This window comes from Candoia aspera, chromosome 7 (genome assembly GCF_035149785.1).
Source record: "Candoia aspera isolate rCanAsp1 chromosome 7, rCanAsp1.hap2, whole genome shotgun sequence".
Taxonomy (NCBI): Eukaryota; Metazoa; Chordata; class Lepidosauria; order Squamata; family Boidae; genus Candoia; species Candoia aspera.
In genome coordinates, this window is record NC_086159.1 from 76,429,420 (window position 1) to 76,446,609 (window position 17,190).

At 41.5% G+C, this 17,190-nt stretch overlaps 1 protein-coding gene across 1 annotated transcript; it reads right to left on the reverse strand.

Annotated features, from left to right (window-relative positions):
• Positions 1 to 329: 329 nt before the first annotated feature.
• DCLRE1C (DNA cross-link repair 1C) lies at positions 330 to 16,881 on the reverse strand. The gene is made up of 14 exons (XM_063308215.1): positions 16,713 to 16,881; positions 16,124 to 16,175; positions 14,505 to 14,589; positions 14,008 to 14,067; positions 13,431 to 13,486; positions 12,950 to 13,051; positions 12,152 to 12,224; positions 11,007 to 11,147; positions 9,313 to 9,414; positions 7,290 to 7,426; positions 6,366 to 6,420; positions 5,088 to 5,176; positions 4,664 to 4,755; positions 330 to 2,684 (listed from the first exon to the last, which is right to left on the reverse strand). The coding sequence occupies exons 1-14, from the start codon at positions 16,819 to 16,821 to the stop codon at positions 1,699 to 1,701; spliced, it is 2,139 nt and encodes a 712-aa protein (XP_063164285.1). The 5' UTR covers positions 16,822 to 16,881; the 3' UTR covers positions 330 to 1,698.
• Between the last annotated feature and the right edge of the window lie 309 nt (positions 16,882 to 17,190).

Below are 17,190 nucleotides of genomic sequence, written 5' to 3' on the forward strand. Positions count from 1 at the left end.
AGGAAGCCTTCATCAGCGACTGAAATTGAAGTTAAAAACAACTAATCAGACATTATGTATCCTGAGTGCCTATTAGTCATGAAGATAGGCTGAACTGCACCCACCTTGTTACTAGGGTTTTGGGCATGATTAAGCCCCTTGGTACAGTATGTTAAAAGGTTATTCATAAGCTTAAGAATCACTTCCCTTCCAGTTTTTTATAGGGACGCCCCAAGGAGCTTGTTCACTCAGTCTCCCTTTATACAGCAATAGGAACCACACGATGTTAATCTTCAATAGGAAAGATAGGGAAAAATGAAAACTGTAAAAAGCCTACAAAACCCAAAGAAGAGAACTTAACAGTCCTTTTATGGATAAACGTAAGAGCACTGTACAAAAGAATTTGGCAGCAATCAGAGTCACGCTTCTGTTAACATTGGCTAATAGGGAAGTTCGATCCCAGTCTGGTGCGGCGATTTAAGAGCAGGAGAAGCAAATTTTGAGGTGATAGAAGCTGCAAAACAAAAATGCAGCAATTCCAGTTTCTACCTAGCACAGGCAGAGAGAATCATCATGGTATTCCCTGACCCATCAGTGAAGCAGAAGGGAGAGAACCAGCTCTTTAAAAACCATAGTGAAAATTAAGTATGGGAAGCCATTCAGCAGGCACATCCTTTTTCCACTATTAAAGACCCCAAAGGAACACAGAACAGTCTCATGAGCCACAACAAAGGAATACTGGGAAACAGTATCCATTGTGTGGAACTAAAACAGCGAGTCCTGCTTGCAGGTGAAGGAACTCAACCCCAAGGCCTAAGCATAGCAATTCTGAGGGGAAGGCAGCAGGCCAGGGGTCACTCACAAAGAGGAACCTGGGATTCAACCTTCAGTCAGGATCTGAAAGCTGCAGTCCAACAGCCAGTGGGAGAAAAACCAAACTAAGAGGAGAGCTCTGGAAGATACACTTTTAGGTATGTCAAGAACAGAATCTAAATAATTAGACCTCGTGGAACTAAACCCCAAAATCCATAGTGGGATAAAACTGACTCCCAACAACTGCGGACAGCTAAAACAGTATGTTCAAGGCTAATCAAATTGGTGGGTTTCTAGCCCCAGGCTGGTGGGCTCCAACTCTGCAGGAGGAAAATTAAAGTTACAATAAAATTTAAAAAATAGTTTTTAAAAAGTTGTAATAATTAAAATTTTAATTAAAATTTAAAAACAATGCTTATCCTCCTCTTGCAATGGAAAAAAAAATACTTCTGTAAGTGCCATGAAAGGATGGAATAACAAGAATGTCCACTTGACCTCATTTCTTTCCTCGCGGTTGCAACAAGCCGGGCTTGAGATACGCCCAAACGCTTCACGTCGGCACTCCTGCAGATCTTCCTTTTTTAATAAGCTGAAGAAAAACCACCATGACGTCTCCATAATTTGGAACTCAAAACACAAAGCCCGTTTTATCATTAGATTTCCACTTGCTTTCGGTATTTCCAAGTGGATAGGTGTTGTAATCTATTGATTGCACTGATGCTTTCCCCTGTTCAGTGTTTAATTGCAAACAATACCAAAAAAGAGGCACTTTATGCATTTGCAACTGCAGCCAGTTTTTCAAAAGCTAAAACTTAAAATTGGACACGAATCAACAGTCTGGACCAATATTTAGGGAGGCTGATGTCGCTATACCACAAGAGCATGTAGTTCCTGTTGTTTCCTCAGTCAGTGTAGAGTTTCTCCAGCTGCCAGCTTTTGGTACAGACTGCACAGTTGCTCAGGCTTAGGAATCTCAGCCTCAGGTGTAGGTGGGACTTCAAAGTCAGAAGAGCCCTGGGAGTCAATTTGGACCTCGGGACTGAGCTTTTCTGACCTTCCTTCTTGTTTGCTCCTCTCATCGGCTGATTCAGTTTGATTGGGAGCTGCTGTGCCCCAATCTTTGGTTTTGCATTCAAACTTAACTTTGTCTGTAGAAGGCGCACCATGATCCAAAGGCTTGCTACTTGGCAAGTCCGTTTTCTTTTCTCCTGCAAGGAGATGAGGCACGTAGGTCATTATTCTTTCTGCTGCCCCCTTGATGAAAGGGCTAAGCTCAAAATTCCTTCGCTCTTGTGAGGAAATAAGTACGGTATCAGCTTGACTGTCCCATCCTTGGCTACCCTGTTCAGATATGTGGGTGGACTGAGAAGAATTTTGAGAGGAGATATGAGTTGAGTCACTAAGATCGTCATCGAGGTAGGGAGAACGCTGCTCAGTTGAGTCTGTGTATGGCAGGTGGTGGTCCTCGTGGTCAGAAGTCTCTGAATCTTCTGTGTGTCGTCGAAAGAAATTATCCCATTTGGGCAGTTCCAAGTTAGACTGCTGTTGGTCCTCATTTTGCTTTCCCGTACCTGTTGAACAGACAAGGCTGTTGGGATTCTGCAACTTTGGAGTGGAGTCTGTCCTCGGTAATGGAATTTGAGGAAGAACTGTCTCCTCCTCCTCTTCTTCCTCTTCCTCATCCTCACCATTAGATTCTTCACACTCCACAAAATCAAGCTTTAAAGAGGTAGGCATAGAAGATGCCTTACAACTGTTATCTTCTTGAGGATTTGGGGGAAGAGGTTTGTTCTCTGATGGTCCAATCTCTGACAGTAACTTTGGAATCTTGTACTTTGTAGGAATCAATTCAGTATCAAAGAGATCATCATCATCATCACCACCACCACCATCTGTCAAGACAAAATGGCGAATTAATCTGAAAAAAAAATTAACTCCTTTCAGGCAGAGAACCACACCTTGGAGAAGAGGTTGCTCAAAACCCTCATTCAGGTGTGTTAGTTTTCTGCATGGAGGGAATTTTCCAGTTTGCAAATTTTCTGTATTCAACAGCTCAGGATTCTCCTGGATATCTGGTAATGGGTGGCATGGTAGCTAAAATATTGGTTTAAGACTTGGGGAAACCCAGTTTCTAGTCCAGCCTCTGCTATCGAAACTCACTAGATGATTTCGGGCCAGTCACTATTTCAGCCTAGCTCCATCAGACAGGGTTGTTGGGGTAAAAGTGGAAGTTGGAGTGCTTGGTATGAACTCTGAACTCTTGGAGAAAAGGTGGGGGCAAAAATCTAAGAAATAAATAAGTTCAGAACAGTGTTTTTCGACCTTAGCAACTTTAAGATGTGTGGACTTCAGCTCCCAAAATTCCCCAGCCAGCATGCTGGCTGGGGAATTCTGGGAGTTGAAGCCCACACATCTTAAAGTTGCCAAGGTTGAAAAACACTGGACTAGACCATATCAAATGGCATGGGGGAGGGAGGTTGATAATGAAATATTCTAGGTATACAAACTTCAATATTTTATATTGGTTTCCTCGTCCCAATAAAGCTAGGTAAAAATCCTTTCCCCAGAGGAGAAGTTTGTTTTTTATTGGGTGAATATTCTATGAAGCACGACTGATCACCTGAAGTCTCAATGCAGTCTGGACACTTTTTATCAACTCATCTTCCATTGGTCCTAACTAAGCCACAAGCAGAATGACTGATTCTACAAATGGACTATTAATTTTCAGCTGACTCCAGACAACTCACGATCATATACGGAGCCATCCTACTTCCCCCCAAAAGCCACAAGATCTTGGAAGCTACTTTTATTGCAGAAACTGCAGTTGCTTCAGACAATTCATAGTCTATCCAGTTCACAGGCTTGAAACTACTGTATGGAAGATGCGATGCTTAATTAAATGCGTAGGAGGTAGCAGATAGGCCAACACCGGTTAGTGTTTAGAGCAGCGCGTTGGACTAGGGTGACAGAGGCTGAGTCATATGGCACTAAGAAATATGGGGAAGACAAGGACTGTTTGCCATGTATGCTTGTTCTAGGAAAGAGGGGATGGTAAAAGACATTAATCTTCTCCAGTTGGCTGCTGATGAGAGGAAGGCTGATTTCTTAATTCCAGGCTGGAAGTGGTAATTAGTAATTACAGAAGACAATGTTTGTTGAAGAGAAAATAGTTGGTCTCCTTCAAGTAGAATTCAACTCCTGGCAATCTGACGCAGTATCATGAGTGCCGTTGAGCTGAAGTCATCAGCGCAATGGCACACATGACAATAGCAAGGAAACAGGGGAAGGGGCTCAAGATAAGTAGCCATCAACTCACAACGATCGAAGGTCAAGAAACAATAGCTAAACGGATCGCGGAGCACACCCAAGCCATTAGTGCTAATACAACGGAGATCGCCCAGCTGACAGCAATCACCGGAGGAATAGAGAAACCGATGATGGGCGATCCCGGAACGCCAGCGGGGCCTCGCAACCTCTCACCCACCGGCAAGTCAACGTATTGGACAAAGGGGGGTGATGTGACCGCGAGTGAGGGGGCGCTGACCGGCGCGGGGTATTTAAACCCCGCACCGGCGCGCTCCTGTCACTCTCAGCTTTTTTCCGATGCTGTACCTGCGCTGTGAATAAACCAGAGCCTGTTCCACCAAACCAGTGTCTGAGCATTATTCAGAGGTAGGCAGCGCATGACACGCAGCTTTCATGGCCGCAAGTTGGAAATAATTTGCCAGTCCCTTCTTAAATGTTTTCTTCAATTTAGTAATGGAGATTATATCATGAGGCGCTCAGCATGACTGACTGCTCCCAAACCACAGTGATTTCTATCTTCACCTTTATCTGGTCCAAAAATTAGGAGGGAATTGCTTTGTCTTACTTGTGTCCAAAGTTCTTGCTCTCTTCAGCACTCCAAGTGGTTTATAAGCTGGCCTGTTATTCTTCCTGTACTTTCTGCAGAATGGCTTCAAGCTGAGGAGAGTAAAAAATGGCACAACTTTACCAATTGTCATTCTTAAAGAGGTGGAAAGGAAAAATATGAAATGCTGAACTGGAAACGGATCACATTGCCTTACTTTATTTTAGTTAAATTAAAATGTGAACAAAATCAGATTTAGGTTTTGTCTGAATACTCCAATCTTTGGAGTCCAGCCACTTGGCTTGGAAGACACTCTCTAACCCTGTGTTCAAAGATGGCAAACCATGATCAAAATATTTTTGCTAAAGCTAACCAATTAAGAGTTTAGCGAAGGTCAGCTTGATTTTGATTCCATTACCATAAAGGAAAAAAGATGGATGCTTACGTTTCTTTAACTCTGTCCTCCGCTGTACCCACTGGAACTACATTGGGGTACACATTCACTGGACAGATATAGCTCAAGAAATCTTGGATCTGGAATAGCAGATTGGAAAAAAAGATTTATTAATTGCTAGTATTTAATGCCTCACCTTAATTTCTTGTATCATGATTTGCAACAGCTTGAGAAGTAAGTAGTTCACAGTTTGCACATAATGCTTTTCTACAGGGCTAAATTTTTTTTGTCTATCTCTTTCAGTAAAATGAATTAACCCAGCCTTACACAAAGCATACTCAATAAAATTATTGGCACCAACACCCAATACTATAAAAAAAGAAGGATGAACATTCCAGTCAGGAGACCTTGGAAAAGAGAAACCACCATCCTGGGAACAAATTAAATCCATGGATATTTCCTTTGGTTTTTTTCCACTTTGTTCCATCAGTGAATGTTCAAGTAAAAAAATGAGCAGCAAACCATAATATTCATGATTCAACTGTGGCATGAAAAGCACCATTTTATTTTTTTTCCTCATATTTTTAATTCTTTTATTTAAAAAGACCAATTTTTAAAAAAATATTTTTCATTAAAAGAAGATTTTACAAAGATTTAAAAACTACAGAAACATAGAAAAAGAAATAGAAGCAGAACAAGATTATAAAAGGGTAAAAGAAAAAGTGAGTAACAAAAAAGCAAGAAAGATCTCTAAAGGAGCGACTTCCGATCTTCTTTGCAGCAGTTAACAAACATAGCAATTACCATCTCCACCCTCCCATATTGCGTATCATAGTCCCCTTCTTCCCATAAACCAACCTTTTAATCAATAAATCCCGAAGTCAGCAGTTCATTTTAATCCATTTTCAGTAAAAAGTCTGTAAAGGGTTTCCAGTCTTTTATAAAAGTAATTGTGGTTCCCTCCTTAATCAAACAAGTCAATTTAGCCATTTCTGCAAACTCAGCCATCTTCACAATCCATTCCTCCGTTGTTGGTGTTTCCGTAGTCTTCCACCTTTGTGCATATAATAACCTCGCTGCAGTTACCCTATATAAAACCAGTCATCCAAAAAAGACCAGTTTTCTTAAGCCTGCCTTGCCCTGTCAGTGGCAATGTGGAATTAAAGATGGCTCCTTTCCCAGCAAGCATGAACTGCTTTGAATATCTATTACCAAAATCTTTCCATCCCAATGCTCCTATGACCAACCAGGCAAAAAATCTCAAAGAAGTATTCACACCTGTGCCAAAAGTGATTGTTTAATTTAACAAAACAAATTGGAGCTACATACCTCACTATAAGAAGAGTGAAATGAAAAGCAAGCCCTGTAGGAACTCATTCCAGTCCTAAACACAAAGCATAAATTAAATTCATTTCCTCTGCTGTTGATCAAAACAAGACCATCATCAGCTTAAAAACAAAAGCTGCAAATCACGGAGACAAATCTGTGGTAAGGAATAAGAGAACGTTCTTTACAGCCATCTCCCTGAACCCAGTGCCCTTCTGAAGGAATGTGGTGTCCTCTGAAGACCATGATAGTTGAACACATCTGGAAGGCACAAGGCTAGGGAAAGTTCTTCTAAAACCTCAACCTTTTAAAGGAGTCTTACTCAATCTATGACCTTCACAAGCGAAAGGAACTTGATTCTGGATGAAAAAGTCTTTCACAGGCTTAACCCTGTCAGGGATCCTGCGCTTCTAACAAGAAGATGCAGAGGACGGACAACGCAAAATATCCATCACTTGCCTGCACTTGGAATCTTTTTAATCTTTTGACTAAACTCTGCTTTATTAAGGTAATTTTTATGGTTAGTATTCTATAAAGCCCCTAGACATTAATACTCATATAAGTGACTCATTCAAAGAATCCCCTTTTACATTCCGTCTTCTCCAGAAATAAAAAATCAGCACGCAAAAATCTATGCATATATTGTGAAGGTCAGGATGAAAGAAGAAAAACACAGAAGACCTTTTCACTTTGAATCAGTTTAAATTTCTGGGACCCCCTGAACTGTATCCTGGAGTACTGAAGGAAATTAGCTGGTAATCAGGCCCAATCATCTCAACTAGACCTTAATTAGATTAATTTATGCATTAAAAGAAGTGCCAAATGAATGTTTCTAAGTTGTGGGAGCAAGCTATGAAAAGAACCAGTGAGGCAAAAATAGAGATAAAATGATGATTTTTAGAAAAGTAAAACGTACCCTATCCTCACCTCATGATTACATTCGTTTTCCGTGTCCTTTCTCCAAACCAGATGGTGGATGGCTTGATGCTAATAACACGAAGCTGATTTCCGTTCTGGGAAGTCATTCCACAAGGCAATCGGTTCCCTCGGAACATTTCGTCATCCTAATGGACAGATAACATCCTGTCAGATCATACATACTGGCCTTATTTTAATATGTGAATTTGCTTCCAAGTTTTTTGGCCTACAACTCCTTTCGTATGTATGAAAGTGGACTACAGGTAGTCCTCATTTAGCGATTGTCTCATTTGGCAACTGTTTGCAGGTACAACAGTGATGAAAAAGTAACTTTGCGACCAGTCCTCGTATTTACAACCTTCACAGATCAGTAAAGCAAAGGACAGCTGAAGTAAGATCATAAACAAAGTCCCAGTTTCACTTAGCGAACCCTTCACTTAACGACCAAGCTGCCGGTCCCAATTGTGGTTGCTAAACAAGGACTACCTATGTGTAGTTTTTTTCATTGCAACAAAGGAGTTTTTAACCTTGAATTGCCTAGTACAAATTTTGGATGTCTGTAAAATAAATCAACTTGTGAGTTGTGTGAGCTTCCATCCCTGTAATTTTCTAAGAAGACGACAGATGTGGTTGCCCATTTCCTTCCTTCCTCTGGGATTCTGGTTTTGTTTCTGGACTTCCCATTCTGGACTTCCCTGCAGCTCTGACATCCAAGTCCTAATTGGATCTGATCCTGCTAAGCCTCTTCAGGATTAGCCAAGGTTGCCTGGATGCTGGTACCTACATTAGCATCTGGCACTGAAATACAGCAGTTGCTTAATGCTGGAGGCCTGTCTTGAATGAATGTGCCTGAAGAAGGCCCTGACAACATGTACTTGGCAGCAGAAATGCAGGAAAAAAATTATTCATCTTGATCCTTGAAGCTAGGAGGCATGGCTCCAAATGGAAAGGAGAACTTGTTACATATTTCCTGAGATCGGAAGCAGCCTTCCCTCATCTGGCACTCTCTAGGTGTGCATTACTTTTGACCCACGAGGCAGATCAAGCTAAGGATGCCCTTGAGACATGCTTTACCCTTGATTTCATGGACCTTTCCATATAATTTTTCTTAGCACAATAGGGAAGTGATTTGCCACAGTTCTTTTCTAGGACATTTCTCAACACCTTAGTATGGCTGTTTCTGTATGTGTGTGCACGTGCCTTCCTTTGAGGCAGGTTTGACTCCTGGCGACCGCCTGGACAAGTCCCTACGTTTTTTTGGGCAACCCTTTCAGAAGTGGATTGTCCTCGCCACCTTCTTCTTGGGGCTGAGAGAGGGTGACTGGCCCAAGGTCCACCAGCTGGCTTTGTGCCTAAGGCAGGACTAGATCTCTCAGACTCCTGGATTCTAGCCTGGTGCCTTAACCACCACATCAAACTGAGTATAGCCTATAGCCCTGGGATTTTCTGATGGTCTCTCATCCAAGTACTAGCCAGGCCTAAACTTGCTCAGTGTTTCAAGACCAGCCCCCTCTTCCTTAGCAGTATGACCAGCTGAAATTCAGAGCAGATTCTTCCTGGTCTGGCATCCACTTAGTGAAAGCTCTTTCCTATAAAGATCTAATGAGAGCCAGTTTGGTGTAGTGGTTAAGGCACCAGGCTAGAAACTGGGAGACTGTGAGTTCTAGTCCCGCTAGGGTGACCTTGGGCCAGCCCCTCCCTCTGAGCCCTAGGAAGGAGGCAATGGCAAACCACTTCTGAAAAACCTTGCCAAGAAAACTGCAGGGACTAGTCCAGGCAGTCTCCAAGAATCAGACACCATTGGATTGAATGGAAAGAAAGAGAGAGAGAGAGAGAGAGAGAATCTAAGCCTTCCACCTATTTATTCAGATAGGTATTATTACAACAATAATAGCCTAATAGCTATTGTTAATTATTCTGTCCTGCACGGTTTTCATTTCATCTTACTTTAGCACGTTATATTCAACCAGAGGAACCACTTTAGTAAAACAATACGAAAACAACCCACATTCTTTTTAAAGAAGATACATACCCTTGGATGGCGACATGCATGAATCTGGGTGTGCTGATTTGTGGTAACATGGCAGAGGATTTCTGGCATGTTTTTAAACATGTCCAACTTGTTGACATGCACCTGGGCCAACAAAAAGTATTTTAGACAACTCAGAAAAGAGACAAAAGCTTGTAAATTTCAGCAAAATCATGGAAGAGGATGAAGTCGTGCTTCCTGCCCCTCCCTGCTGTTGGAATTATCAGGGGTCAACTCAGCATTGTCTCATAAGCATAGTGGGGTCTCTCTAGCAAACACATCTCTATGTGCTTGTGGGATGTCACGTGGGTCACCTGATTTCCACTTCTTCCTCCTCCTTGGGCCTGGGGTTTATCAATCTCCATTACCCTTCTGGCAGACCTGCAAGCAGGAGGTGCTGCAGGAATGCAGCCCTCCTCCAACCATCCTCTGCTACCAAGAAGCAGTGATGATTAAGTGCTTTCTACTGTGAACCTACTTGTATCCAGATCTACTGAATAAAAGTAAGCTATCTCTATTTTCTTCATCTAACTACATTGTGAAGACTGAATTTATTTCTGAACATAATTAAGCTTATTGTGCAAGTTCCTTTTTTGGTTCACGCTTCTACTCTGCAAGATTGCTGTTAGCTGCTTGGAGTTCTTTTATTAACCTTTGAAAAGTCCATCACCTGCAAGACATCCCCTGGCTCCACCTCTTAATGGCTGGAGTCACGGAGAACTCTCAGCCAGGTTACTGAACCAGCCGCAACTTTGTTCTCATCCCACTGACTCAGAAAACAAGCAATCTCACGGTCGTTGCCATGTGTGATACAGGCCAATGCAAGTGAGCTTGATCCAGACCGTTCTTTAAGCTAAGGGCTTCATCCTTGCAAGGCAAAAGGTGTGCTGACACATTAATGCCAAGAAGAATATTGCCACCTTGAACACTTGAGGAAAACACATAGGAAGAGAGGAAGTATGCCTTAAAAAGCAACTGCTAGGCAGAAAGCATGGAATACGATTGCTGTGTTCATATTCTACATGGGAGTTTCAAGACTGCCTCGGATTGACCATGTAGGGTATAAGAAGCAAGACCAGTTATGCTGTTAGCCAGACCTCAGTTGAGACCTTCTAATGGCAACAATTCTCCTGCTTCTCAGGACACTTTCTATTATTTCAAAAGCAAGAAGTCAAAATTGTTCAAATTTTCCCATACAAAGCGAACAGAAACTCACCTATTTCTGGCACATGATGCAAGGACAAAGAAAAAGTGATGATGCTTGGCAAGGCTCAGGGCAGAAGAAGGAAAAGACAATGGACAAGGCAGATGGGTTCAACAAGATTACAGGAATGTCCTTGGAAGAGCTCAGTAAACGATGGAAGACAGGTAAAGACGGTGTGCATTTGGCACATATTCACAGGAGTTATGCTTGACTGGATAGCATCTAAGGAATTAACTGCATGGCCAAAGGAAGATCAAAAGGAAATGGTCTTGGTGCTCTCTTGCTGCTCATTCTCCCCTGCCTGGGCTATTTCTGCCTCCAGATTCGCTTCCCAATCCCACATCCTTAAATAGATTGTTGGAATGATGGGACCTGATTGGCAGCTGAACCCTGAAGAACTTTCAAGTCCGCAGAACAGACCTTTCCCAATTCAGAAATTTTAACTGCATCTGACTCCTGTTCAGAAAAGAATTACGTAAGAATGCAATCTTACCTTGATTCCAAGCTCTTCACTGAGATTTGTGAATAAATACTCGTATCCATAAGCTGCTTTGCAGGTCAACCAGACCACGTGATAGGGACTCTGAACCACCCAGCTTCGCACTAATTCCATTATCCCCTTCATACATTCTTCCTAATATGGAAATGAGTACATGTGATGATTTTCACTTAAATGTGATCATGCGTGGGTTGAATAATTGTTGGATTCAGCCTCAGCCAGGGGGGTTCTCTTAATTTATGGCATCTAGTGTTTGCAACAGACCCTGCTAAGATTTGTGTTCAACTTGCAAGGAAAACAGCAGATGCTCCCAGTTAAACAAGGTAAAAAGGAGTAGTAGATGAAGTTTTGAAATAAGCAACACTCTGAGATCAAAGCAGTCTTGTGGCGTGGGGGGCGGATTTGTACAGGCTGTGTTGGCCTCTGTAAGGATCTGTCATTGTCTGTTTTTTTCCTCTTCCTGCCTTTGGTCCAAGCTCTTATTTTTTTCATTGCATTAATGTAGATCAGCACTGCATGCCTACTTCTCTAATATGAAATCACTTTAACATGGACATAAGTAAAATCTCCTTTGATGACTTGATAACAGTAAAAACTTTCTTTTAAACTAGGGGCAGGCAAAAACAGCCTGACATCTACTGGGAAATTTCCAAGTGGTTAATAAAGAATAAGATATGTGAACAGAATGCAGAATCTAGGATCTAGAATAAAGCAAAATTAAACTATAATCATAATTCAGAAACTTCTTGCTTAGAACACCCAGCAATCTAACACAGAATAAGCCTGAATAAGTTATGTTACATTGGAGAAAAGCTCTTAACTGACTATATGGCTGCCCAAATCATTAATTTTTGTAGCTGAAACAATGTATGAATTGCCAGCAGTTCCAAGTGGAATTCTCAGAATTAGCCGCAAGACAAGCAAAACTACACCATAAATGGGAAGACAGATAAAACTTTATTGCGATCCATGATAGCTAGAACAAAATGTGTCCATTTTATTTATTTCATAAGGTTTCTACATTCATGCTTCAAGGTACACCTACTTTTATCTGCATAAGTAGTTGGTAGAATGTTTTCATTTGCATATTACATACACATCGGCAAAGAACTGTGATTTTATTTTTTCATGTTACTTACCCGGCTTGGTATTTGATAAAATTTGGGATCACAGAATGTGGTATCTAAATAGACACTCTGGATGTCTTTCACCCTGAAAAGAGAATGGCAGTATTGGTATTGCATCTGGCATAATTATGTCAGCTGCATGCTAATTGTTAAGGCTGATGTCAGGATCTGGAATACTCTATTTGCTTTTACAGAATAATTTCATTTCCTAGCGAGGAAAAGCAGGACATTTATTTTCAAACTGCTCTCAGCTGAGATGAGAACTGAAAGCTATGTGGACCTTGGTTGAAGGATACAGATCTCTAATAAGTAATTTATTGCAAGACCCAGGAAAGCCATTAAGAAAGAATTCTACTATAAAATGCTAGCCTTATTTATAGGAAAATCAATTGTCCATTCTCACATATCTTTCTCCCACATCTTTCTCCCCTTCCTGAAGCAACAGGTTGCACACCTCATGCTTGTGGGCAGGAGGGACAGCTGCCACTTGTCCCTTGTTATTGGAATAGACCAGTGTTTCTCAACCTTGGCAACTTGAAGATGTGTGGACTTCAACTCCCAGAATTCCCCAGCCAGCAAGGTGCAAAGGGGCTTTGGGTTTCTCATATCATAGGATTGGGGGGAAGTAGCATCTTCAAGCAAGGTCCACCTGCTACGTTCCTGAATTCCCAATGGGCTAAAGAGCTGAGAGCATTCATCAATATTGCTCCCATGCATGTTGCCAAGGACCAAAGTAGGGCCAATGTCCGCAGTGTCTTCATTGGCCTACGATGGGTGCTCCAAGATTAAGAATGTGCTTGCTCGCCTCACCTGCTTCCTGAATGCAAAAGCTCCATTCGAGCCACTTCTCCTCTCGCGAGTCTGAAATCCCCCGTGTACAGCACAGTCCCATTTTCACCTTGGAAGAGAAACCTGGGTGGGAACATTTTAAGTCATTCATATGCATTCATATTATTATATGCCATTATGCAATATATGATTCATATTCATTCCGTTCACTGCTGCTCGACTCCTCTAGGATTTCTCAACCTTGGCAACTTTAAGACATGTTTTTCATAGAGATATACAAGGCAAGCAGGCTGCCTTCAATTCTCCAGTGTTAATGCCCCTAAGCAGAATTAGACAAAGGAATCAGAGGAAGAAAGCATAAACATGTGAATGAATTAGGCTAACTACACTTAGATCCTCAACAAATGTAAAATAATTATGGCCAAAAAAAAAAAAAAACACCCCAAAATATACACATTTCATCACTGCCATTAACCATCTGATAGGAAAAGAAACTGCATACATAACTGATCCTGGACAATGGCCGGCCGGCAGAAGCGTTACCACTATATCTTCCTTCTGGAAAGGAAAGGAGAGAAAAGAGATTCAAATGAATTAGATAACACACACGTGGAAAACAATATGGGAAGCCCTTTATTTTTATTCCAGAATCTGGTCTCCAATTATCAGTCACGGATAAAATAACCGGAGTCACCAATTTAGGATTATTCACACATTTGTTGGAAACAGAGGTGTGCAAAACAATTTGAGGTCAACACCTTCCAAATGTCCCCTTCTGATCTTATCAGGGAGGTTCCAAATTTCTCAACAATAACATGACCTCTCAATTGAGTGTTTTTTGTTCAATCCCTTCTGCTAATGGTTGGAACAGCCATAAGGAGGAGGAGAGAAGCAATTGCATCCTCTCATTAATCAAGATATTCAGTAGTGTGAATAGAAAAGGAATTACAAAAAAAAAACAAACCAAACAACAATCCATTGCCTTTGCAAGAATTGAGGGTGGGTTCACATTAGAAAGTGAATACATATAGGCAAATATTTGGATCAAAAAGGTTAAGCATTCAGTTTCAGCTGAGTACCTCGCCTGATGCTTCCTCAATGAGGGAAATCTGAGTCGGGGTTTCAACTTCCAGAGCAACCTAAACCAGACAGACCACAACAGACAGATTAATTCTGAGAAATGAGATATATTTATGCCATCCCCAGTATGCGTATTTTTATACCAGAATGATTTAGGGGAGAACACAGATGTATGGATACCATGCCATTAAGGTACAAAACCAACATTCTGTTTTTGTAAAAGAATGAACAGGTCCGGTCTGCCTGATTAGCAAGGAAGGCTCTAATCCCATATTTTTAATAGAAACTCTCTTTTCCCAATCATGCCTTTGTGTTCCTGGCCATCTAATTCTCAATGCTGTATTTAAGAAAATTCAATTAAAAAAACCCCAAAAGACAAAAACTACCTCTTAAGACTATTATTCTTATACTTCAGTATACCTTGTTAATTACTAGTTTATTATTGCCACTGTAGTGCTTATAGGCATTAAACATGTGCAAGAAATGGGTAACTTACAGTGTAATTTTCCCAAAATTTGTATCGCTGACTAGACAGTAGCAATTCTTTTGTCACAGGTGAACAATACAGGCGAACCTTCAAGCTTGCAAGATAGAAGAAAAAAAATACAAATATACAATGCAATTACAGGGAAGAGGGTCCAAAGAACTTAACCATTTATTCTACTTCCCAAGAATCTTTGGATTAGTGTCCCAGAATATAGCCTTCCCTCCACAGCATTCGGCCCTTTGGAATATGACATAGGTTCTGTTATTTAAAACTCAAAAATCCTACTAAGGTAGGATTTTGGATTCCAGATATCATTTGTTGCAGGTATTCAACATTTCTGCTCTCTATAGCAGTGTTTCTCAACCTTGGCAACTTTAAGACAGGCAGACTTCATCTCCCAGACTTCATCCCCAGCCAGCCATGCCAAAGTTGCCAAGGTTGAGAAACACTGCTATAGAGAATAAAAGGTAACATCACCACAAGGTGTAGTGATGACCACTAATTTGGATGGTTTTAAAAGGAGATTGGATAAATTCAGGGAGGATAGATCAGTCACAAGGAACAATAATGGGAAATGTCTTCATTTCTTGCTTGTGAGCAACTCAGAGGAACTGTATAGATGAGAAAGGGCCTTGGGTTGATCCAGAAGAACTATTTCCATCTTCTTAAAGAATTTTCCAACACCTTAGTCAGTTCTTATCCAAGTTATTTATTTCCCAAGATATGAAAGCTAATGTCCTCCACAATGGCAAGAGAAATTAGAAGATTGCATCTAATTGCTAAATATGTCAAACTGGGCATTGCAGAATTTGAACTCTCAAAATAAGCCTTAGTAAATCTCAGGCTTCTTGCAGATTCTTTAAACTACACTTAGACCATGTTCACAGCCTGAGCTACACCCTAATGTGACTTGCTTGATTTGGCTTAAAATATCATGGGAACTCGGTCTCTGTGATTTGCAAGCAGGATAAATTTCATTTAAATGATCAGCCAGGGAGATTCAGCTTAAAGATTTAAGTCACAATTTAGTTACTAGTCAGGAAAATTCTAGTAAAAAAAACTATTTTGATGTAACTGAGCATGCTTTCTATACTATGCAGAGAGTAGATTTATTTTTAGAAATACATACTGTATAAAAGTTATTTAGTCACAATGTTTTTAGATTAATTGCTATTAGTATCAGACATACAGACATACTAGTGAAATAATTAAGGACTTTACTAAAATATTCCCAATCTCTTCTACAAACTGCTGCTGTTAATAGTTTATCATTCAAAAATACATTTCAGGACCACAAATTTATTTTTCCAACAAGCCTGCAGGAATATGCTCTGATTACTTTTTATTTCACAATATTCTTCTCTTCCGTCCACTGCATTTAAAGTTTCAACAACCCCAGTCAAATACAACGTCCCAACGAACTGAGTGGAACTGGCACTTCTGGAGGAAGATTTTTGTACAAAGGAAAAAAAAACACGTAGAGACAAGACAGTAAGTCAAAGAAATGGGTCAAAGAAAATAATACGCTTTTCAAAGAAGCTTGAAAAGAGGTAAATGCAATTTGATGCTCTTGCAAGGCATTACTAAGTCTGTCATTTTAGCAAAATTTAACAGAAACAGTTATTTACCTACACTCCAGCCGTTTTTTCATAGAAGAGGCTCTGAGGCCTTGCATGTGATCTAAATGCATAAAACAATGTGATGATAAATTAAAATTAAAATAAAAAATATAAATTTGTCACATTAAATACAGCCTTCAACAAGTTTTCCTCTTGTAAGATATCAGTACCAGTCTGAAAAGCAGGGATTAGCATCTGCTAGGTCTGTACCAGACTGCGTGAACATTTTTTACTAGTCAGGAAAATTTAAACTTAAATTTAAAATTTCTCATTTAAAAAATAACCAAAAACAGCCTCTTCCAAGTTGAGCTCGACTGCTGGTGACTTCGCAGCAACAGGACACAGGAGGACCCTGTTAGGATCAGATTTGCTTCAAAGGCAGTTTTTCCCCTTCTCGGATGATTTCAAACCAACAGTCTTCTTGGTAGCCTTCTTTATGCGTTTATTTCGCGCTATGGAGAGCCCACCCCATCGGGCTTGCCTTCTTTGGGAGTTTTTGCCGCTCTAGCTAGGGATTTCCTGGTGGTCTCCCGTCCAGCCACGACAGGCACCCTCCCCAACCAGGACCGCTTGAAAAGGCACCGGGCCCCCGGCTCACCCTTATGGCAGTGGGAGAGGAAATACGCGCGGGCGCGCAGGTTCTCCCGGTCGAAGCGGTCGATGGAGAGGAGCGGGTACTCCCGCATCACCCCGCCGAAGCGGCTCATGCCGCCGCCGCCGCCGCCCGCGGAGCCCGGCCACCCTTCCGCCCCGGCGACGCGCCCAGACTTCCGCCAGGCCCTTCCCGCCGCCCTCTCATTGGCTGAGGCGACGCCCAATCACAAGGAAGCCTCGGTAGACGCATGCGCCCACGGAACGCGGGGGGGCGTGGCGCTCGGTTGGGGGTGGAGCCGTCTTGATCACAGAGGGAGAGGGTAGGTATAGCTTCACATGTGCTGCGGGTCTGCCACCGGTTGGCTCCTGGCACAGCCTTTCTCAGGTGTGTGGAGCTTTAGTATCCTAGCGCTCTCTCCTTCTATTCTGACTGAAAATTAGCCCACCTCTGAAAAACAAAGAAGGGGAAGGCTGCCCCAGCC

Excerpts from the sequence above, each read along its gene's own strand:
- DCLRE1C (XM_063308215.1), bottom strand. The coding sequence starts at position 16,821 with ATGAGCCGCTTCGGCGGGGTGATGCGGGAGTACCCGCTCCTCTCCATC. Across the intron at positions 12,225-12,949 it reads CTTTTGCATTCAGGAAGCAG|GGTGAAAGACATCCAGAGTG; the intron begins GTGAGGCGAGCA and ends TTCTCTTTTCAG. Across the intron at positions 2,685-4,663 it reads AGCAAGAACTTTGGACACAA|ATGGTGGTGGTGGTGATGAT; the intron begins GTAAGACAAAGC and ends TTGTCTTGACAG.